This window comes from Pipistrellus hanaki (assembly GCF_964339955.1).
Source record: "Pipistrellus hanaki genome assembly, chromosome: 11".
Classification (NCBI taxonomy): domain Eukaryota; kingdom Metazoa; phylum Chordata; class Mammalia; order Chiroptera; family Vespertilionidae; genus Pipistrellus; species Pipistrellus hanaki.
The window spans coordinates 19,700,037-19,719,940 of NC_140513.1; the positions used below are offsets into that span (position 1 = coordinate 19,700,037).

Genomic DNA, 19,904 nt, shown 5'->3' on the forward strand with positions numbered 1-19,904 from the left:
GCAGCCGGCCGGTAGCAGGGATACGGGAGGGAAAGCTCTGGCCCTGGCCTGAGATGGGCCCTCTTTCCATCTTGCACGCCTCCCCACACTGGCGCTGGAGGAGCAGCCAGGCTAGCCCAGGCCCAGGGAGAAGGAAAGGGCTGGGATGGGGGTGTAGTGGAGACATGGGAACGGCCTGTAGGGACCTGGCCAAAATGTGGGTAGACCTTTCCCAGAGAGCCCCCCCACCCCTGGGCACCTCTGCTATTTGTGATTTTTGAGCATGTCACTCTCCCTGAGCCTGGTTCACCTTAGGTGAAATAAGAGAAATAATGCTGATTTTGCAGCGCATTGTGAGGATTAAATAATGAGTTTGAAGGGCACAGTACCCAGTTAATGCTCAGTACATTACAGTTATTAGGTGGGGAGCTAGAACCTTTTTAGTCTGGGCTGAGGGCACAGTGCAGACTGTAGAAAGCCAGGCCTCATCCATTTCGATGGCTCTGACAGGCTCAGAAAATTCAACTGGACAATCACATATGATGAATGAACAAAAGGGAAATGTACACTGAATGCCTATTAGGTACCAGTTCTATAGCTTACAATCTAGTACGGGAAGCTGAGTCTTTCCTCCTCTCCCCAATTTAAAAGATATTGTGAGGTGGCTAGAGATGTTATAGAAAAGAAAAAAAAAAAACTACTATGGGGTGAAATGGGCTCAGAGAATTGAGGGGGCTCCGTTTTCCATGGGAAAGTCAGGGAAGGCCTATCTTCCAGGAGTGACCAGAGTGAAGTGAGAGAATGAACCAGCCCCGGAGAAGAGCATTCTAGAAAGAACAGCAAATACAAAGGCCCCAAGAGGGCATGAGATTTATGGTTAAGAAACAGCATTCACTCTACAAGGTTTTGATTATCTCTATACAGGGGTCCCCCTGACTTGACTGATTTCCTTGTCGGTGGAGATTACTTTCCTGCAATCCTGTCTGTATCTGAAGTACAGAGCCACCAGACATCTAGTATGCACTCAATAAATCCTTCTTAAAATATATTTGTATTGATTTCATAGATGAAGGGAGAGGGATAGAAGCATCAATAATGAGAGAGAATCAGGGATCAGCTGCCTTCTGCACACTCCTCACTGGGGATCGAGCCCACGACCAGGGCATATGCCCCCAATCAGAATCAAACCTGGGACCCCTCAGTCCACAGGCTGACGCTCCATCCATTGAGCCACACCGGCCAGGGCTCAGTAAGTCCTCATTTAGCTTCACAGATCTATAGAGGAAATGGGCTAAAAGGCACAAAAGGGAAAACAGGAACTTGGCTCAGGGTAGGTGGGTAGTGCTTGAAGGCCAGGATCTCAGAACATAATTTCGTTCCTATAGAAATAATGGCATGCGGTATTGTGGAGAGATGTTCCCTTTTTTGGTACCAAGGGAAAGGAGCCGCCCAGCCCAGCTGACCCAATTCCAGGAGTGGTGAGAGCCAGCCAGGCGCCCAGCCGCTAGCCACTGCGGCAGCCACGGTGGCCCGGCCGCTCCCTGCACTGCGCAAACACTGCAGCTGAGTCAGTTTCCCAGGCGGGAGAAGCACAGCCTAGGAATTGGAGAACTTCAGAGGTCAAACCACCAGACTGTGCGTTCCCCAGATTTGGCCCTGCCTGCCCCTCTGACCACCACTAAGGGGAAGAAACAGCATTTAGTGCTGTCTTCAGTTCTCTAGCTGCAAGAACATCTCCTCACTACTGTCAGAGGGCAAGTCCTGGGCACTTTATGACTGATGGGCGGAGAGAGGCTTTGGAGACAGGGAGTCGCAGCTGAAATGTGATCCGCAGGTTCGGTCACAGACCACAGTCCCCGGAGCTCACTCCTGGCTGCTGGTGTCCTCCCTCCCCTGTTCTGTCCCTCCTGCCCAGGCAAGAGCCTGCAGCTTTTGACAAGAGCTTTACCCCATTTGACTTCTGCCCTTGCCAGATCTCTGTCTCTGTAGCCAGTCTGGCTCCCCTGCTCAGCTCACCCTGGCGTTCTGCGTCCCCTCATTTCCATCCAGGAATAGCTAGTCTCTTCTGGCTGTGCCTTCTCTCCCAACCCATACAGGCTCTCACTCTCCTAGCTGGCCACGGAGCCTGCACCCCCAACCCACTCTCGCTGCTTCTGGTTTATGGGCATGTCCTTTGCCTTTTCTGTACTTACCTTTTCATGGCCAAGTCAGTTTGGAGAAATCTCACAAGTAGCTTTACTACCCAGTTTCCCCGAAAATAAGACAGTGTCTTATATTAATTTTTGCTCCCAAAGATGCGCTAGATCTTATTTTCAGGGGATGTCTTATTTTTCCATGAAGAAGAATACGGTACACATTTATTGTTAAATGAAAATAAAGGAAATTTATTACCTGTATACGGTACGGTAGTACGGTAGTTGTCCACACAAACCAGACAAACTGTGAATCCTACAGAATCAAGAATTTACTCATGTATTCAATGACAATCATGTCATCATCTTCTGGAACATCATCATAACAATCCAATTCCTGAATTTCCTGGTGAATTTCTTGTGACTCCATTTCTTTCAGAATCAGTGGACCAAAGCTCTCATGTTTAGCAATAGCATTCTGAGACAGAGCTTGGGGGGGGGGGGGGGCTTATTTTCGGGGGATGCCTTACATTTCACTCAGAAGGAAACCTGTAAGTAGGTCTTATTTTCTGAGGATGTCTTATTTTCGGGGAAACACGGTAATAGACCAAAGTCGTTGTTCTCCAATGCAAGCCTATAAGAAGTTGCATCAGCACTACCTGGTAGCTCTCTTAGTGCAAATCCTCAGGCTTCATCTTCAGACAGACTAAATGTGAAACTCTAGGAGTGGGGTAACCATCTGTTTTAATAAGTCCTCCAGTTTGAGAACCATTAAATTAAGAGGAAGCCCAAAACCGGTTTGGCTCAGTGGATAGTTGTGTCACTTTCATCTCTCTGTACCTCAGTTTTCTTATTTGCAAAATGGAAGTTTAACAGTACCCACTTGAAAGCGTTGTCATGAGGATAATGACAATGTGTGTGAAGTGCTTGGACTAATGCCTGCCGTTGTGTCAGTTATCTATTGTTATTTTCTAAAGTAAATCATTGCTTCTCACCAGGAAGCCATGGTGTCTGCGAGCCCTTTGGCACTGCAAGGACTGCTGGTGGGTTCAGATGGTGCCATGTCAGCGCTTCCTAGGGGAGCAAGTGTCTTGAAATCCATCCCTCGTTCTGAAGGTCAATCCGAACATTTCCCTAGAGGGAAGGTGGTGACAGGACGTGGGCAACAAGGGTAGGATTTACGCAGATGAGAAGGGAAGATGGGACCTCGAGCAAAGGTGGGAAACAGTGAGAACAACCCCAGGGAATTGAGAAGAAATGAATGGAAACAGCACCCTTCAATGCCCAAATGTCAGGGAAGTATTAGGAAAACTTTGGAACATATAAAAGATGAAATACTTTGCAACCATGAAAAATTATCTTTATGAAAAATACATAGCAATGTGGGAGATAGCTTACGATATTACAATTTAAAAACAAAACCTTAGAATTTGTTTTCCAAAATACAATTGGACCACATGTCTATGGTAGAAAAGTAAGTAATACATTCATCCATGTTTCCTTTGTCCATAACTTTTACCATCGGTGAAGTGGCATCATTCCTGAAAGCGTGGCCTGGTTTCCTATGGTCACATCCACCACCTACACATATGACATGTTTCCTTTTCTGCTTACATAAAAAAGAATCAAGAACAAGTACATTGGCTTTGAAATGTAAACTCGAATTTGGCATGACTTTATGATACAAAGAAAAGGATAAAGTGGGGGTGGAGAGCGAGATTAGTACCGGTCAGATTGTTAAGGTCTCTACATTCCAGGTTGGGTTTGGGATTTGAGCATGTGGTAAGTGGGAAGCCACTTACAAGTTGATGAGCAACGAGTTATTTTAGGAAACTTGACTTGGCAGGAGGAAAAGAAAGAATGAGTGGGATGTGCCTGGGCTGAGAAGTTGGCTGGGGATCCAGAGGTCCAGACCTCTCCCTTCTACTCCCTGTCCCTTAACCTTCCCTGGTTAGATTCCCCCTCTTCCCCTGCCCACTCCACCACCCACCACCATTCGAATACAGTGATTAAAGTAGCATTATAAATCTTTAACTAGTTTTTCAGTCAAGTGGGGAAAATATTACATTGACCATAACGAAAACGGTTGGCTTCCTTCCTAAGTCATGGAAAACAGGGATCAGCAAACCGTTTTCGGAAAGGTCCCTATAGTCAGTATTTTAGGCTTTGCAGGCCATATGGTCTCTTTCACAACTATGCAACTCTGCCATCATAGAGAAAAAGCAGGCATAGACAGGACATACACGATTGGGTGTGGCTGTGTGTCCATAAAACATTATTTACGTTTGGGGCTGGAATTGACTCACAGGTCATAGTTATTCAATCCCTGATCTAAAAGAACATTGTGTTATTTTTCTCAGAAAATAATTCCGTGATTCTTCGATGCCTCTAAAGCAATGGTTCTCAACCTTTCTAATGCCTCGACCCTTTAATACACTTTCTCATGTTGTGGTGACCCCCAACCATAAAATTATTGTCCTTGCTACTTCATAACTAATTTTGCTACTGTTATGGATTGTAATGTAAATATCTGTGTTTTCTGACAGTTTTAGGCTTTACAGCAGCAACCCACAGGTTGAGAACCGCTAGCAGGGTCACCTAAGACCATCAGAAAACGCAGATATTTACATTACGATGCATTAACAGTAGCAAAATTACAGCCTCCTTAATCCTCTCTCTCAGACACTTCCGCTGTACCACGGCCTCACTTATGAGAGGAAGACCAGGGATAATACGATGGGCTCATTATCGCCAGAACAGTGATGGGCAGAGCAGGTGTTAACGTGGAGGGGCTGTGGATTTCGACCTAGATTTGAGCCTTGACCCTGCCAACTGTGTGATCTTAGACACGGCACACAACCTCTCCGAGCCTCCATTTGCTCAGGGGCAAAATGGAGACCATAGGTGCAGCTTTACAGAGTTTTTGGAAGGATTAGATGTTTGTAAAGCACTCAGCCTAATAATTGGCATGGAATAGGCACTCAATAAATAGTTACTAGCCCACATTGGCCCTATAAATGGCATTCAAACAGGGGAGGCACTGACTGAGTGAATAGAATTCCACTGTGGAGCCAGCCTGCAGGCCAGTACTGGCACTAGAGTGAGAAGCAGAGGGGATCTCTTTATTAATATACCCAAGGCCAGATGAGGAGGCAACACTGAATTTGAAGGCTACTGCAAGCCAGATTTGTATCAGAGGCTTCTGATTAATTATTTATGAGGCAGCCGCACCGTGCCAAATCCACTTGGCTGTCTGTGGCTTGGGAACATGGTCGCAGGCTTCCATTGCTTCCATTGAAGTAACAAGATCCTGCCCTTCATCCACATACTCTCAACAGCTGGTGAGTGGGAGAACCTTGTATAAACAGCCTCCTCTGGGTTCATTCTTCCTGGCTCATGGGACCAGTCACCTTTTCTTCATCTGGAAAACAAACACATCAAGGAAATGAATGCTTCTCTCCTAAGGGAACACAACACAATGAGAAGCAATCGATAACAAAAAAAGAAAAAAAAGAAAAAATGGGATGGGATCATCTTTAGAGAAGAGGCTGTGAAATGTAAGAAGGCCACACACACACACACACACACACACCACGAGAGAGATATCTGAGAGCCTAGGTTCAAATCCTGATTTTACCCCTTTTTGAGCTATTTATTTGTGGGCAAATTAGTTACCTTCTGTGCCTGCATTTCCCCATGTTTAAAATGAAGGTAATCATGGCACGTTCCTCTATGGTTGCTGTGAGGGTTAAATGCAAGTATTAATATAAAGTGCTTAGAACACTGCCTGACACATAGTTATTCACTAAACTCCATACTTTATACAGATTTCATTCATGTTCCCTAATGCCACCTTCTGTTCCAGGCTTCCATCCAGAAGAACAGAGTTCATTTAGATTTCCTCCTATTTTAAAAGTCAAATGTAAATGAAGTATATAGTCTCCATTTTCCTCCCCTCAAATAGAAAGAAGAAGCAATCTGCATAACAAAAACCTTTCCTGTTCTCTTACCCCTTTACCCCCCAAAAGATATCCAGGCCCCAAATGATCCTTCATTTTCTTTCTTTCTTTTTAAAAAAAAAATATATTTTATTGATTTTACACAGAGAGGAATTGAGAGGGACAGAGAGTTAGAAATGTCGATGAGAGAGAAACATCGACCAGCTGCCTCCTGCACACCCCCTACTGGGGATGTGCCTGCAACCAAGGTACATGCCCTTGACCGGAATCGAATCTGGGACCCTTCAGTCAGCAGGCTGACGCTATATCCACTGAGCCAAGCCGGTCCCGGCTGATCCTTCATTTTCTTTTGTTAATATCTCCCTCTTCCTACTCTTCTTCCTATAAAAACTTCCCATTTTATACAACTCCTTGGAGTGCCCTTCCAGTTGCTACATGGGATGCTGCCCAATTCACAGCCAGTTAGGTATCCAGTGTACTCAATTGAATTTTGTTTTGTTTTTCAACACGCTCCTCGGAATAGAGGGTGGTATCTGGAGAACTTTATTTATTTTTTGCTAATCCTCACTTAGGATATTTTCCCATTTTTTTTTAGAGAAAGTGTTAAGGTAAAAGGGGAAGGGGAAATAAAGAGAGAGAGAGAGAGAAACATCTGTGTGAGGCAAACAAATAGATTAGTTGCCTCCTTGCACCAGCCAACTAGGATCAGGGATTGAGCCTGCAACCGAGGTATGTTGGAAGCTTGATCCCAAGGTACCTTCATTCCTTGACCAGAATTAAACCCTGGACCCTTCAGTCCTCAGGCTGATGCTCTATCTACTGAACCAAATTGGCTAGGGCAGAACTTTATTCTTTAAATATACTTAAATTGCCCAAATCTTAAGCTAATGAATTAATTTTTGGCTCATGAATGCATTTTCATTAACTAAGAAATGGCCAATGAATTTTTTATACATGTACAAACCCATGCAATACCATCCAGATTGACAGGGCTCCTGGCTACAGTTCTTGTTCCAGCTGTCATCGAGGTTTAACATTACCAGGCACAAGACAAGTGATACCGTCCTGTCTCTGGGACCAGTGAAGGGGAAGAGAGGGAGCCGTCTTGGGTTGTTCTGGTTGACCATATAAATTGTAATAAATCTTTGACTCCTAAAGCTTCCAGGCCCACAAAATCACTGTCTTCATCCACTTCTTTACACATTGCCTATCAATAATTGGAAATCACTTTGGATAAGTCTTATGCAATCCTGCAGACCCTCTTCTCCCCCAACAAAATGAAATAGAAAGATAAACATTCTGTTATGCACATATGATAAAGTTTTATTACCTTTTATTAACAGGGAGTGGTCTGAATAGGAAGTTGGTCTACCAGCTAATTATTGACAAAGAGAAGGGTTATAAATCCACTGTTCAAAAACTAGAGCTGCCATTCAACTTTTTTCACCTATAAAAAAATGGTAATTTTTATATAATCAGCTTGTTGTTTTTGGTAACTTTGCAAACAGTTTATGCCAGAAAAAAAAAAAAAATGTACTCAAATCAAAGCTGCTTTATTGTGCACAGGGACTCAATAAATATTTACCAGATTAATTTAAGGATGCTAAAATGGTGTGCGGGGTTCTATCTACCTAAAATTTCCTAAGCTTCAAATTATTTTTCTTTTCTTTTTAAAAAAATAAATCTTTATTGATTTTTTACAGAGAGGAAGGGAGAGAGATAGAGAGTTAGAAACATCAATGAGAGAGCAACATCAATCAGCTACCTACTGGGGATGTGCTCACAACCAAGGTACATATATTTGACTGGAATCGAACCTGGGACCCTTGAGTCCGCAGGCTGATGCTCTATCCACTGAGCCAAACTAGTTAGGGCTCAAATTCTTTTTCTAAAATAGATATTTTTATTGATTTCAGAGAGGAAGGGAGAGGGAGAGAAAGATAGAAACATAAATGATGAGAGAGAATCATTAATCAGCTGTTCCTGCCTGCCCCAGACTGGGGATTAAGCTCGCAATCCAGGCATGTGCCCTGATGGGGAATTGAACCAAGACCTCCTGGTTCATAGGTCAACACTCAACCACTGAGCCATGCTGACCAGGCTAGGCTTCAAATTCTTGAAGCCACACTTGGACTGGAATTTGAGCCTTATTTGTCAATTTGTCTCTAAGGAGACTCTTGCAAATGACCAGATTTCCACCCTCTTTTCAGATGCATTTTCTTCAATGATCCTCCTGTCTCAGAGGAGGATGTCAATCTCCTATCCACACCAGGTGACAGGTGAGATGCATGGCTCAGTGTTAAATATTCAATATGGGTCTTACTATGCATTATATAACAAAATTATTTCCAGTTATTAATAAATATGAAAAATGAAAGAAATAAGCCATTAAAATGGAACATAAATTATACCTCAATTTTAAAAAGAAAAAAATTGGGGGGGAGTGGGGAACAGAAGAAAATATAGGTCTTCTATTGATTTAGGAGGTTAAGGAAAGACTTTTGAACAAAAAGGGGCAACAAACACACAAATTATCAATTTGTTTATGATAAAATTTAATTCATCTCTAGATAAAATATTTGATGTATATTATATCAAATACCTCTGTGAAATATGTCTGTAAATTTTGTTATGTTATATCTGTAAAATATGTTATATCTGTAAAATATGTCTGTAAATATCCCTAATATATAAAAATATTTTATCCAACAGTAAGAAAATGAGCAATATTTCAATAGCAAAATTGGCAAAAGACCTGAATAAAGAATTTAGAGAAGAGGAAATACAAAGTGCTGATAAATTATTGCAAACTATTTAATTCACTAATTAAAAAATGAAAATGAAAATAAGGGACTGCTATCTTTAGCCTTTAGGGCTATCAAAGGTGAATGAGAATGATGTCATGAGTATCTGCCTGGTGTGGGAAAATGTGAATATTCATAGACTTTAATGCAAATGGAAATTGGTAGAACATTTCTTTTCTTTTTTTAAAAAAATATATTTTATTGATTTTGTACAGAGAGGCAGGGAGAGAGATAGAGAGTTAGAAACATCGATGAGAGAGAGTCATCCATCAGCTGCCTCTTGCACACCCCCTACTGGGGATATGCCCGCAACCAAGGTACATGCCCTTGACGGGAATCGAACCTGGGACCCTTCAGTCCCCAAGCCAATGCTCTATCCATTGAGCCAAACCGGTCTTGGCTGGTAGAACATTTCTAACGATCAAATTGGCAATATGTATCAACCTTCATATATTTACCTTTTGCTCTGGTAATACCATTTCCAGAGTCTATCTTAAGGAAATAAGACACGGCGTGACAAATATTTCTCTACAATAACAAAAACATTATAAATAACCTAAAAATTTAATTAATATAAGAGAATTAAATCCACTATTAAAACTCATATTTTTGAAGAATGTTTAATGATATGAAACATGCCTACTACATATCATCTATAATGTTATATAATGTTAATTGACAAGAACAGGATATGAAAGTTTCTGAGTATGTATGTCTTATCAATTCTTTGAAAATAGGTATATATCTGGATACATATTTTATAAATATAGATATATAAATATATAAATCGAGCAGGAAAAATGCAAAAATCATAAATTAGTTATTTCAATTAAAGAAATACAGCATAGCTTTTCTCTCTTTATGGAAAAAAATGGTTTGCATATTTTAAAATGAAAATTTTGTACTCTATTTTTGGGGTTTCATAAGTCATTTAAGTTCTAGGAATGTATCCTTAATAATGGAGATATATACAAAGATTTCTATATAGGGATGATAATTAATAATCCCCTAATTTTGGAGAAAATTGCTATATTCAAAAACAGGAGAAAGACTGAATAAAATATAGTACATTCAAATGAAAGAATATTATAAATCTATTTCAATATGGGTCTTACTATCATCATTATATAACAACATATAGGTTATATTTACTATAATCTTTTCTCTTCTGTTTCCAAGGGACTTTTAATAACGGGGGAAATTCTCAAACGTTATTTAAGAGAAAAAAGATTATAAGAATTATTTAAAATGTATCTTATCTACTATAACCTTTTCTTTTTAATATGATCAGAATTAGATAGACAGTAGATACTAGTAGATAGATGAATACACACACACACACACACACACACACACACTACTCTCTCACTCATTTATTTCTGTATAGTCATTTTATTTATTTGCTTATTTTTCATTTATCCATTTAACAGTTTCTTTACAAAGACTAGGCCTGAATTCAGGCTCTGGCAAAAAATAATTGAGTTTGAGTGAATTATCAATCTTCCCTTAGCTTCTGTTTTCTCATCTGTAAAATGGGAAAAATAACATCTACTCTGCAGAGTAAATAAGGTAATGATGCAGCACAAAGACCTATAATAAAAGTTTTTAAAAAATTAACAATTAATATTTTTTGATTATTATTTTTAAAAATGGAAAAGATTCAGGAAGCAGAAATGAATGGGTGGAAACCTTCACATTCTCCAGTCAGAGGAATTAATTTATACCTAAAAAAAACAAAACACCACACCCATAAAATATTTTATATTCCCTGGAATTAAAAGAAATGCAAGTGTCAATGTAAATCAAAGATCAAAATATCACTTAAGATTAAAATATAATTTAGCAAAAATAATGTTAGAAACAATGCAGAAACCTTTTCCAATACTGCTTAATAACTATGATATCGCCACCTTGTGGATTTAGTGATGTATTACATATCCCAGGGATTTTGGGGATTTTATTTTAAAGTAATTTATATAGACAGGCTGAATTATACAAATCTTCTCCTTTTAATTTCTAAGTTAATGTTATGCAATTAGCATTTTCCACGCAGTGACATTTTTTACAATGATTTTTAATGGGTTTCTAACATTTTATTGACGGTTGTGCCACACTCTGGCTCAACATGCCAATACTACGGGACATCTAGAGGGCTGCCCAGTAAAGTGACACGTTATTCACCGGGACGGTTTTGCATTGGTACATATGGGTGCATTTGCTGAGTTATAAACATTAAAATGTGTGCTTATTACAAAGATAATACAAGGTTCGCATTTTCAAAGAAAAGCAAAACCGAGAAAATAAACCACACTAACAATTTCCCAAGACAGATTTTTAAAACACATGTATTAAAAACACATGTATTACACATATACTATGTATTACACATAGTATATGTGTAATACATAGTATATGTATTACACATATACTATGTGTAATAGATGTGTAAACATATATGCAGTATGTATTCACAATTTTTAAAACAAAAATAGGATTATATTACTATGTACCCTTTTTTTTTCTACTTAAAATTGTTATGTGCAAGTTTTCTGTGCCAGTAATACCCATAGAAAACATTGTTTTTATTGACTAAGTGGCATCCCATTATATAGTTATATTAATTGCACATATACTTTGAAGTATTAAGTTCTAAAATATACATTATTAAACACAGTGCTTATAATTTGATGGGGCATTACGCAAATAAACGGGGCAAGTAAACAGAGAAGCCTGTTTTGGAATGACATGCCATGAAGGAAAAGAACAGGATACTAGCCAGAAAGTAATAGGGTACACAAGGTGTTTGCAGAAGGTCTGTCTGACAGAAAAGAGAAAGTTTGGACTTGAAGGACGAAGAATCTGGCATGTGAACACGGAAAGAGCAGCACGCGTGAAGGTCCTGAGGTGGAAGCATTCCTAGAAACAGCAAGATGGTCAGAGAGACTGAAGCTTAGTGAGGCTGAGGCAGGTGAAGCTGGAGGACTTCAGTGCCATGGCAAGTAGTGTGCATGGCATTTTCAGTCGGTGGCAGTAGCATGATCAGAACTCTGCCTGTTCTGAGCAGGAGAAGGGATTGGAAGGCAAGGGTGTAAGATGGGAGACTAGATAGGGAAGTACAGCAATAATTCAGATGAGAGGTGGAGGGGCGGGGTTGGAGGAGTGTAGCAGTAATTATAGTTGGATATGAGGATGGCGTGGGGGAGTTGACTAGTTCAGAGAATTGGCAGTAAACATTGCATCCAGGATGGCTGCTAACATGTGCGGGGCTGAAGCACGAAGACGAATGGAAGGCCCTGCTTTCATCCTTTTCCATCTTTTGCTCCAACCCACATGGTGAGCTGGAGTTCTCTCTCACACTCACCTGTGGACACTTCAGCCCACTAGTTCAAGCCCCAGGCCACACCATGTACTATGGCCAGGATCCACTTAAGGAGAAAGTGCCTGGGGAAAAGACCCATGTGGGTCTTATTTGAGAAGGGAGTTCCATGGTCCTGGGATTCTCCATGTGGTCTTGGAGGAAAGAGGTGGACCTGGGGTAGGCCCAGCCCCTTAGTCCCAGGAACCCCTTGCCCTTTGTAAAGGGTTCAGAGGATAAGGGCAAGAGTGAAGACCCTGATGCTGAGGTTATGAAGGTGGTACTGACTTCATCGAGTTAAAATTAATTTGGAAAAATCTCTTGAATCATCCATAAAGTATAGTACTATTTGCACGTTTTATGTGTACAAACCTATAGCATTGTTTTCTAATTCTTCCTTCCTCTATGGCTTTCAGTTAAATTAACTTCACCTTCCTTGATGTTGGTGGAGTCATCAACACCCACTTACCTGGCTACTTAAATGATGCATTTCTTCTGCATCTGTGGGGAATAAAACTCTTGAAAATATTTCTTTCTTCTTTATACATTGGCTTTTAGACTCAATGCCATCTATTGTCTGCTTAAGTTAATACATCTCTAAAATGCTTCCCTGTATATTTTGGGAAATGATAGGACGTGGGATGATAGGTTGAAAGAGAGGGAGGGAAATATTTAAAGGACACTGCATCTCCAGCTTGAGCAACTGGTTCGACCGTGGTGCGATTTATGACATGGGGAAGACCAGGGGGAGAATAGATATTGATGTACCATCATTTATTGCCCTTACTCCCTATTGTTGGACATTCATGTTGACTGCAATATTTTACAATTAGAACAATACTCTGATTTACAGCAGAATTTTTTTCCACACATCCTTAATTTCTAAATACAGAATTGCTGGTTTAATGGCTGTGCACATTCTTTAGATTTTTAATCCACATTGCCAAATAACTTTCCAAAGAGCTAGCTGTTTCCTCACAATTGGGGTAGATTTTGAATACCGAATTTCTAAGTCTCCCTCCCTCTTTTTCTTTTTTCTTTTCTTTTCTTTTCTTTTTCCTTTCCTTTCCTTTCCTTTCCTTTCCTTTCCTTTCCTTTCCTTTCCTTTCCTTTCCTTTCCTTTCCTTTCCTTTCCTTTCCTTTCCTTTCCTTTCCTTTCCTTCCTCCTACTTTTCCTTTGTCCATTCAGTAACAAAACTCTTGTCAAGGATCTGCTATGTCCTACACGGGCCTGAGATTACTCTAGCTGTTTCTTGTTGAGGGCTGGGAGATGACTGGGGAGAAGGACAACCTCTGGAAGACTCTGAAATTCGAATTGGATGACTTTAATATCCTTACCCACACACTTTTACTTTGTTCCAGGCCAAGTACATTAACATCCCTTTTTCATTTAGGTTGGTGATACCACGCTGAGAACTTGGAAGAAACAAACATTGACCTTTGTGCAGACCACAGATAGAACTCTGAGACCAGGCTTTGCTCCCAAGGAACTATAATTTTGAGGGTATGATTTTACAACGAGCTTTTAAAATATTATGCCAATGTCACCCTCTTAGACAGTGGCTGCATTACCTCTCCAGGTCACGAGGCAGGATTGCCCTGGCCAGGGGTCTATCTCAGGGTGGCTGATAGAGAAGGTGGAGCAGGAGACCCCAGGGCAGAGTGGGAGTTCCCAGCATGAGGCCCCTTTGTGTACACTAGGGCCAGCCCCCACCCTGTTGGTTTGAGGGCAGATGTCACACTACTTAGCTTATGCACCTACATTTCTAGATTTGACTCTGACTTTATGAGTGAAGCCAGGCACTGGTGAGCTTCCTTATTGTTGTAAGTCAGATAGGAAGGTCCAACCTGACAACTGTCACCTAATGAAGACTTCAGTGTACACAACACCATTTTCTGCGAGGTCCCGAAGACTTCCTAGTAGGACCTACCCAAGACTGGAAAACGGTGACCGTGCGCCTGTGTGCGGAAGGAAATAGAGATTCCTGGAGTATTGTGAACCTAACACAAGACTCCCTTACGGGTGTCTCTGAACATGGGCTATTGCGTGAAGCCCTGGACTCCAGGGCTCTGTTAATGACGGTGGGTTAAAAGCTCCCATCAGTAACTTACCAGAGGCCCTCTGCCTTCTAATAGTCTCCTGAGTTCTCCAGTCAGTGTGTCCTTGACTTTAAATGGGAGCAACAATCCCTCATCTCATGATTCTTATAAAGCCCACAATTCAGTTGCCTTCACTCTTGCGTAGGCCTTCAGTACACAGAGCAATGGATACCATCCACACACCCCTGATTCTCAGAACACTGGTGCATTTCATTTCCCAGACCACCGCTCTGAAAGCCAGAGGAACCACTGCCAGGTATTGTTTTGGAATGAAAAATAAGTTCAAGTACAATTATTTCTAAAAGGCTTAAACATCTGCTTTTTAAAAACACATGACGTGGCCGAAACCGGTTTGGCTCAGTGGTAGGGCATCAGTCTGCGGACTGAAAGGTCCCAGGTTCAATTCCGGTCAAGGGCGTGTACATTGGTTGCAAGCACATCCCCAGTAGGGGGTGTGCAGGAGGCAGCTGGTCGATGATTCTCTCTCATCGACGTTTCTAGCTCTCTATCTCTCTCCCTTCGTCTCTGTAAAAAAATCAATAAAATATATTTAAAAAACAAACAAACATATGATGTGGTTTAACCCGTGGTTGGCAAACTACGGCTCGCGAGCCACATGTGGCTCTTTGGCCCCTTGAGTATGGCTCTTCCACAAAATACCATGGCCTGGGCGAGTCTATTTTGAAGAAGTGGCGTTAGAAGAAGTTTAAGTTTAAAAAAATTTGGCTCTCAAAAGAAATGTCAATTGTGCTGTTGATATTTGGCTCTGTTGACTAATGAGTTTGCCGACCACTGGGTTAAACCTTTGGAACTTTAGCTATTTGTCAGTTAATTCAACATTTGCTGGCCCCTTTTTGTTTACCAAAATCAGGCATGTGTCTGTGTCTTTCTGACTGGGCTCTTGCAGATCCTTGCTCAGTAGGATCAACACACCAGCTGATGGATCTAGGCCAGCCTCTGCAAACAAGCACTACACAGACTATAGCCAGCACGGCCTTTCAGCACTCCACAGACGGCCTTAGTTTGGAAGAAAAGAAAGAGATATCTAAAAAGGGATATGCTTTTCCCAGGGAAAGGAGAGAGTGTTTCTAACTCCCCCTCAGACCTCCCCATGCACATGTCTCCAGCAAAAATAAAAAATGTGATCCTTTTCATTTTTGATTCTCAATAGGAAGGCCAACATTTCGTAAACAATAAAAGTCACAGATGACCAGGACTTTTATTTAATGAAGTGCTTTAACTTCCTCCCTCTTCCTAGGAATCTAACAAGAAATAAAATGGGCCGGAACCGGTTTGGCTCAGTGGATAGAGCGTTGGCCTGCGAACTGAAAGGTCCCAGGTTCGATTCAGGGCAAGGGCATGTACCTTGGTTGAGGGCACATCCCTAGTGCAAGAGGCAGCTGATTGATGATTCTCTCTCATTGATGTTTCTAATTCTCTATCCCTCTCTATAAAACAATCAATAAAATATATATATTTTTTAAAAAGAAATAAAACAGGGCATTTAGTCTCTCCCCTTTCTTCTCACCAGAACATCAGGGTGCTGCAGGCAATGGGGTGCATTCCACTCCAATCAGGGAATCCTGGATGGGAAGAGCTCTGGAGATGAAGGTGTTTGTCCTGACTAATGGCAGACCAAAGAGACCTGTGATGAAAAGACTGAAGGGCTGTGTAACGGCACAGAGCTCTGTGGACTCTGAGCGGAATCCGCTTTCTAACCCTCAGAGCAGACAGCGCGGAAAAACACGGTCTTCCCAGAGCACTTCTGAGCTGGTTAGAAGGGAGGCGTGACTGAATTCATTTCCACTAATTATACAGGTGGCTGTCCCTACAAGTGAGGAGATCCAGAGCAAACAAGAAGCTTCCTGGAATATAGGATGTTCAAACCTTCTAAATCCCAGAAATGGGACACGATCCAAAGGCTTTTCCTCCTGACTTGTGTATCTCCTGAAAAACACCCCCTTTGTAAAATGACAATGAAGGTACCATTTCTTCCCTGCCCTTTGAGCTTATTAAACATTAAAAAAAAATGATTTTGAACATCCTTTCAAAGTAAAAATACAAGGAAAGCAGGGTATATGTTTCAACATCATTGTTATCTCCCCATATCAGCCTCCAGCGTGGTCTTGCAGCCACGGCCTTAGACAGGCACTTAGGTTAGTGCTACTTGGAAGCACCGAAGTTCTGCAAACCAGCCTGCTTCCTGTCACACGTCTCTGTGCCAACACTACGGTTTTCCAGCTTTTCCCTTTGTGGCTTTTCAATATTTTGTTACTTGGCTCTATTTTTATTGTCACGTTCACTGCCAAACTTTGTTTAGTAGCAGTTTGCCAACATCTGGGCATTTCCGGGTTATCAAGAGGGGATGAGTGGGGGACTGTCCCATTGAATACATTCTGTGGTCCCTTTAAGTCAAAGGTTAACTTTGAACCAAGCTTTTCAGAGTAATGCCCTTTAGACTGTTGACTGATGAGCAAGATACTGTGGTCTGTTAGTTTAATATCTGCCAACTAGAGGCCCAATGCACGAAAATTCGTGCAAGAGTAGGCCTTCCTTCCTGTTGTTGGCACCGGCTTCCCTCTGGCACCCAGGACCCAGGCTTCTGTTCATAAGGATGTCTCAGTCTAATTAGCATATTACCCTTTTATTATTATAGATAAGAAACTCAGCACTAGGCACCAGTGGCTAAGAGACCCTTGCCTGATTTGGGGCCAGGCCAGTCAGGCACAAGCTGCTTATCTGTGCAGATGGGGCAACTCTGCCCACAGCTCTGGCTTTGGGATCCAGGGCCATGGGCCATGTCCAGCGATGAGCAAATATTGACAGAACTGGATTCCTCTCAAAACAGCAAGTGAAGAGGGAGGGTGGGTAGCTTGTTCATGACCATCAGACGCCATATTTGACAGAGCTCAAAACCTTTACAGAGTGCCTGGGACAGAAAAATCTGTAAGCTAAGAGAAGATAGCTTACTAAATTAGCCCGCTTACGAAGTAAACCCCACAGGACAGCCCAGAACAGCACGCACTAATGACCACTTAACGCTGCTGCAGTCTGAAGGCTGCGTGCTGCCTGGGGTTTTGATGACTCGCTCTCCTATCAATGGAAGGAGAGTCGAAGAAGGGAAAGGACCTAACATTTAGGAAGGACTTGTCTGTACCGGGCACTGGTCCCAGGCATTTTCAACATATTTTTCTCACTTGGTCCTCAGGAGATGGTATTATTCGCTCCTCTTGCCAGGCAAAGAAAGAGGAAAAGTTAAGTGACTTTCCAACATAATGGGGGATGGTGGGAGACAAGATTCAAATACAAGCCCATCAAAAGGAACCAGTTGCTCCAAATCCCACGCTTTACCCACTAGACCAGTGGTCGGCAAACTCATTAGTCAACAGAGCCAAATATCAACAGGACGATTGAAATTTCTTTTGAGAGCCAATTTTTTAAAACTTAAACTTCTTCTAACGCCACTTCTTCAAAATAGACTCACTTAGGCCGTGATATTTTGTGGAAGAGCCACACTCAAGGGTCTAAAGAGCCACATGTGGCTCGCAAGCCACAGTTTTCCAATCATGGCACTAGACCATGCCAAGCATGTAAGGACCTGCAGAGTGTGGCTGTAGACCAAGCAGAAAGGGATGGGGATGATACCACTGTAACTAACTAGTTATTAATAACAGGAAGGGAGCAAAGGGAAGGCCAGACATCAGAGGCATATTCTCTGCAAAACACTGGGGGCGGTGGGGTGGGGATGGGGGGGCCAGTAGAGAAAACAGATGCATACCCAGAAAAGTGGGGTGACACAGGGAAGCTATTTGCCTGTCAGTCACACGTTTGGCTTTCTTTTGGCTCTCTTGCATTTGTCCGTATGGCCCACCATCATGTGGACCTAACACACAATGGACTAATGGGATTGCAGCTAGCATGATGCCGAACTGAACCCGGCTACAACATGGAAAGGAAACTGGGGGAGAGAAGGCATGCTCCCCTCCGATAACAGACAGATTCTGTTTGTCCTTATCTCATGAAGGACGGTCTTGATTGTATAGCATCACCGTAAGGTGAGCATTTCTCCCCATTGTGAAAAGCAACATGGAAATATAGCCATTATCACTTATTATTTAAATATATATACACACATTATCATTTATTATTTTTAAAGGTGAAAAATTATGCACCAAATAATGAATTGATTTATTTCCTGCCCCAGGCACTGAATACGAACCAGTGCTCAGCTTTTGGGCCTGATAAGGACACCTGTGGGATTTTCCTGGTGACTGTGTGATGGGCAATGCTGGGGGTTAGGGGAGAACCCTGTTAGGACAGAGATGGAGACAGCGCAGAAACTAATATATGCAAGTGTTTATATAAACTAATTCATGCAAGTGTTTCTCTTGGGTGATTAAAAATAATATATCTAGATCATGCTTTACTTTTTATTGTGACTTTTCCAGCTCCTGCCTGAATATTTCCTAAGGCTTTATAAACAAAACAAATGCTGCTATTGATTAGCTGTGAGAGAGCACTTTAAACATATTTGACAATTCAAACTTTCAAATTTAAGGTGTCAGTGGCTGGCCAATATTACCCCTCCACAAAAAAAAAAAAAAAAAAAAAAATCTCAGAAATAAAAGGCACAGAGCTCTAGCTCTGCCAGATACCTACAGATACCTACATAAGCACCTCCTGTTACAGCGCACAGGCCAAATCTAATCACCAGGATCAAGAGACTTTCCAAATCAGCTGAGACTTTTGGTGTTAAATCTGCATGAAATTCTCAACTACTAGATACAATATATTTTTTAACATTTTGTTTTATCGTTGATAGTATTACAGATGTCTCCCACAGATATAACCTTAATCAGGAATTTTGACTCAGGTTTGACCACCATCAGATGAAAAAGGAGGTGCTATACTTTGTGCGTTGATATTCCAACAGAATAAACAACCTGATAAAAAGCAAGCCTTAGGTTTACTCACACTCTTCAGGCGTCACTCACTACCTGTGGGATGAAATCCAACCTTGGCAAGGAGGTGAGGTCCGGCCTGACTGCTTGGCCCCCTCTCCTGTCACTTCCAGCGTCACACATGGCAGGAACAAATTATTTGGATGTCACTTTGTAAGCTCAGACACCCCAAGTGTCACTTTGCACCTCTGTATCTTAGCACATAGCAGTCTCTCTTCTGGGAACTTGTGATCTGGCAGTGTCTGGGTAGACTGGAACGCTCTTCACCTCCCCTCTCCCAACCCCCACTGCTTCTGCGACTTATACACATCTGCCCCTCTTCCTTCCTGAACTGTGAGCTAGCTACCTGAGAGGAGGGCTGGCCTATAGGACTAATTGACTCAAGGAAAAGAGCCAATTGCTCTAAGATATGAAACACATTTCGTTATTTTGCCCGGAGTCCTCCACGAGAGACAAAAGTTAGCTCCTCATTATTTCCCTAAAACAACCCCAAAGAATAAGTTCCCCAGTGGAAGGGTTCAGGAAATCCTTTCAGAGGTCATCTAAAAGTTGGTAATGTTGCGAACCGAGTGTGAACTAGGAGCACGAATTCTAAGAAACATGCATGATAATTG

General features: G+C 41.8%; 1 protein-coding gene across 1 annotated transcript in view; it reads right to left on the reverse strand.

The window, feature by feature from the left end:
* Positions 1 to 2,347: 2,347 nt before the first annotated feature.
* Positions 2,348 to 19,904, reverse strand: part of SLC44A1 (solute carrier family 44 member 1) — a 148,270-nt gene continuing 130,713 nt past the window's right edge. The window contains exon 16 of the mRNA XM_084899345.1: positions 2,348 to 5,532. Within this exon, the coding sequence (XP_084755471.1) occupies positions 5,518 to 5,532 (15 nt within the window). The 3' untranslated portion in view covers positions 2,348 to 5,517. The remainder of the gene's footprint in view (positions 5,533 to 19,904) is intronic.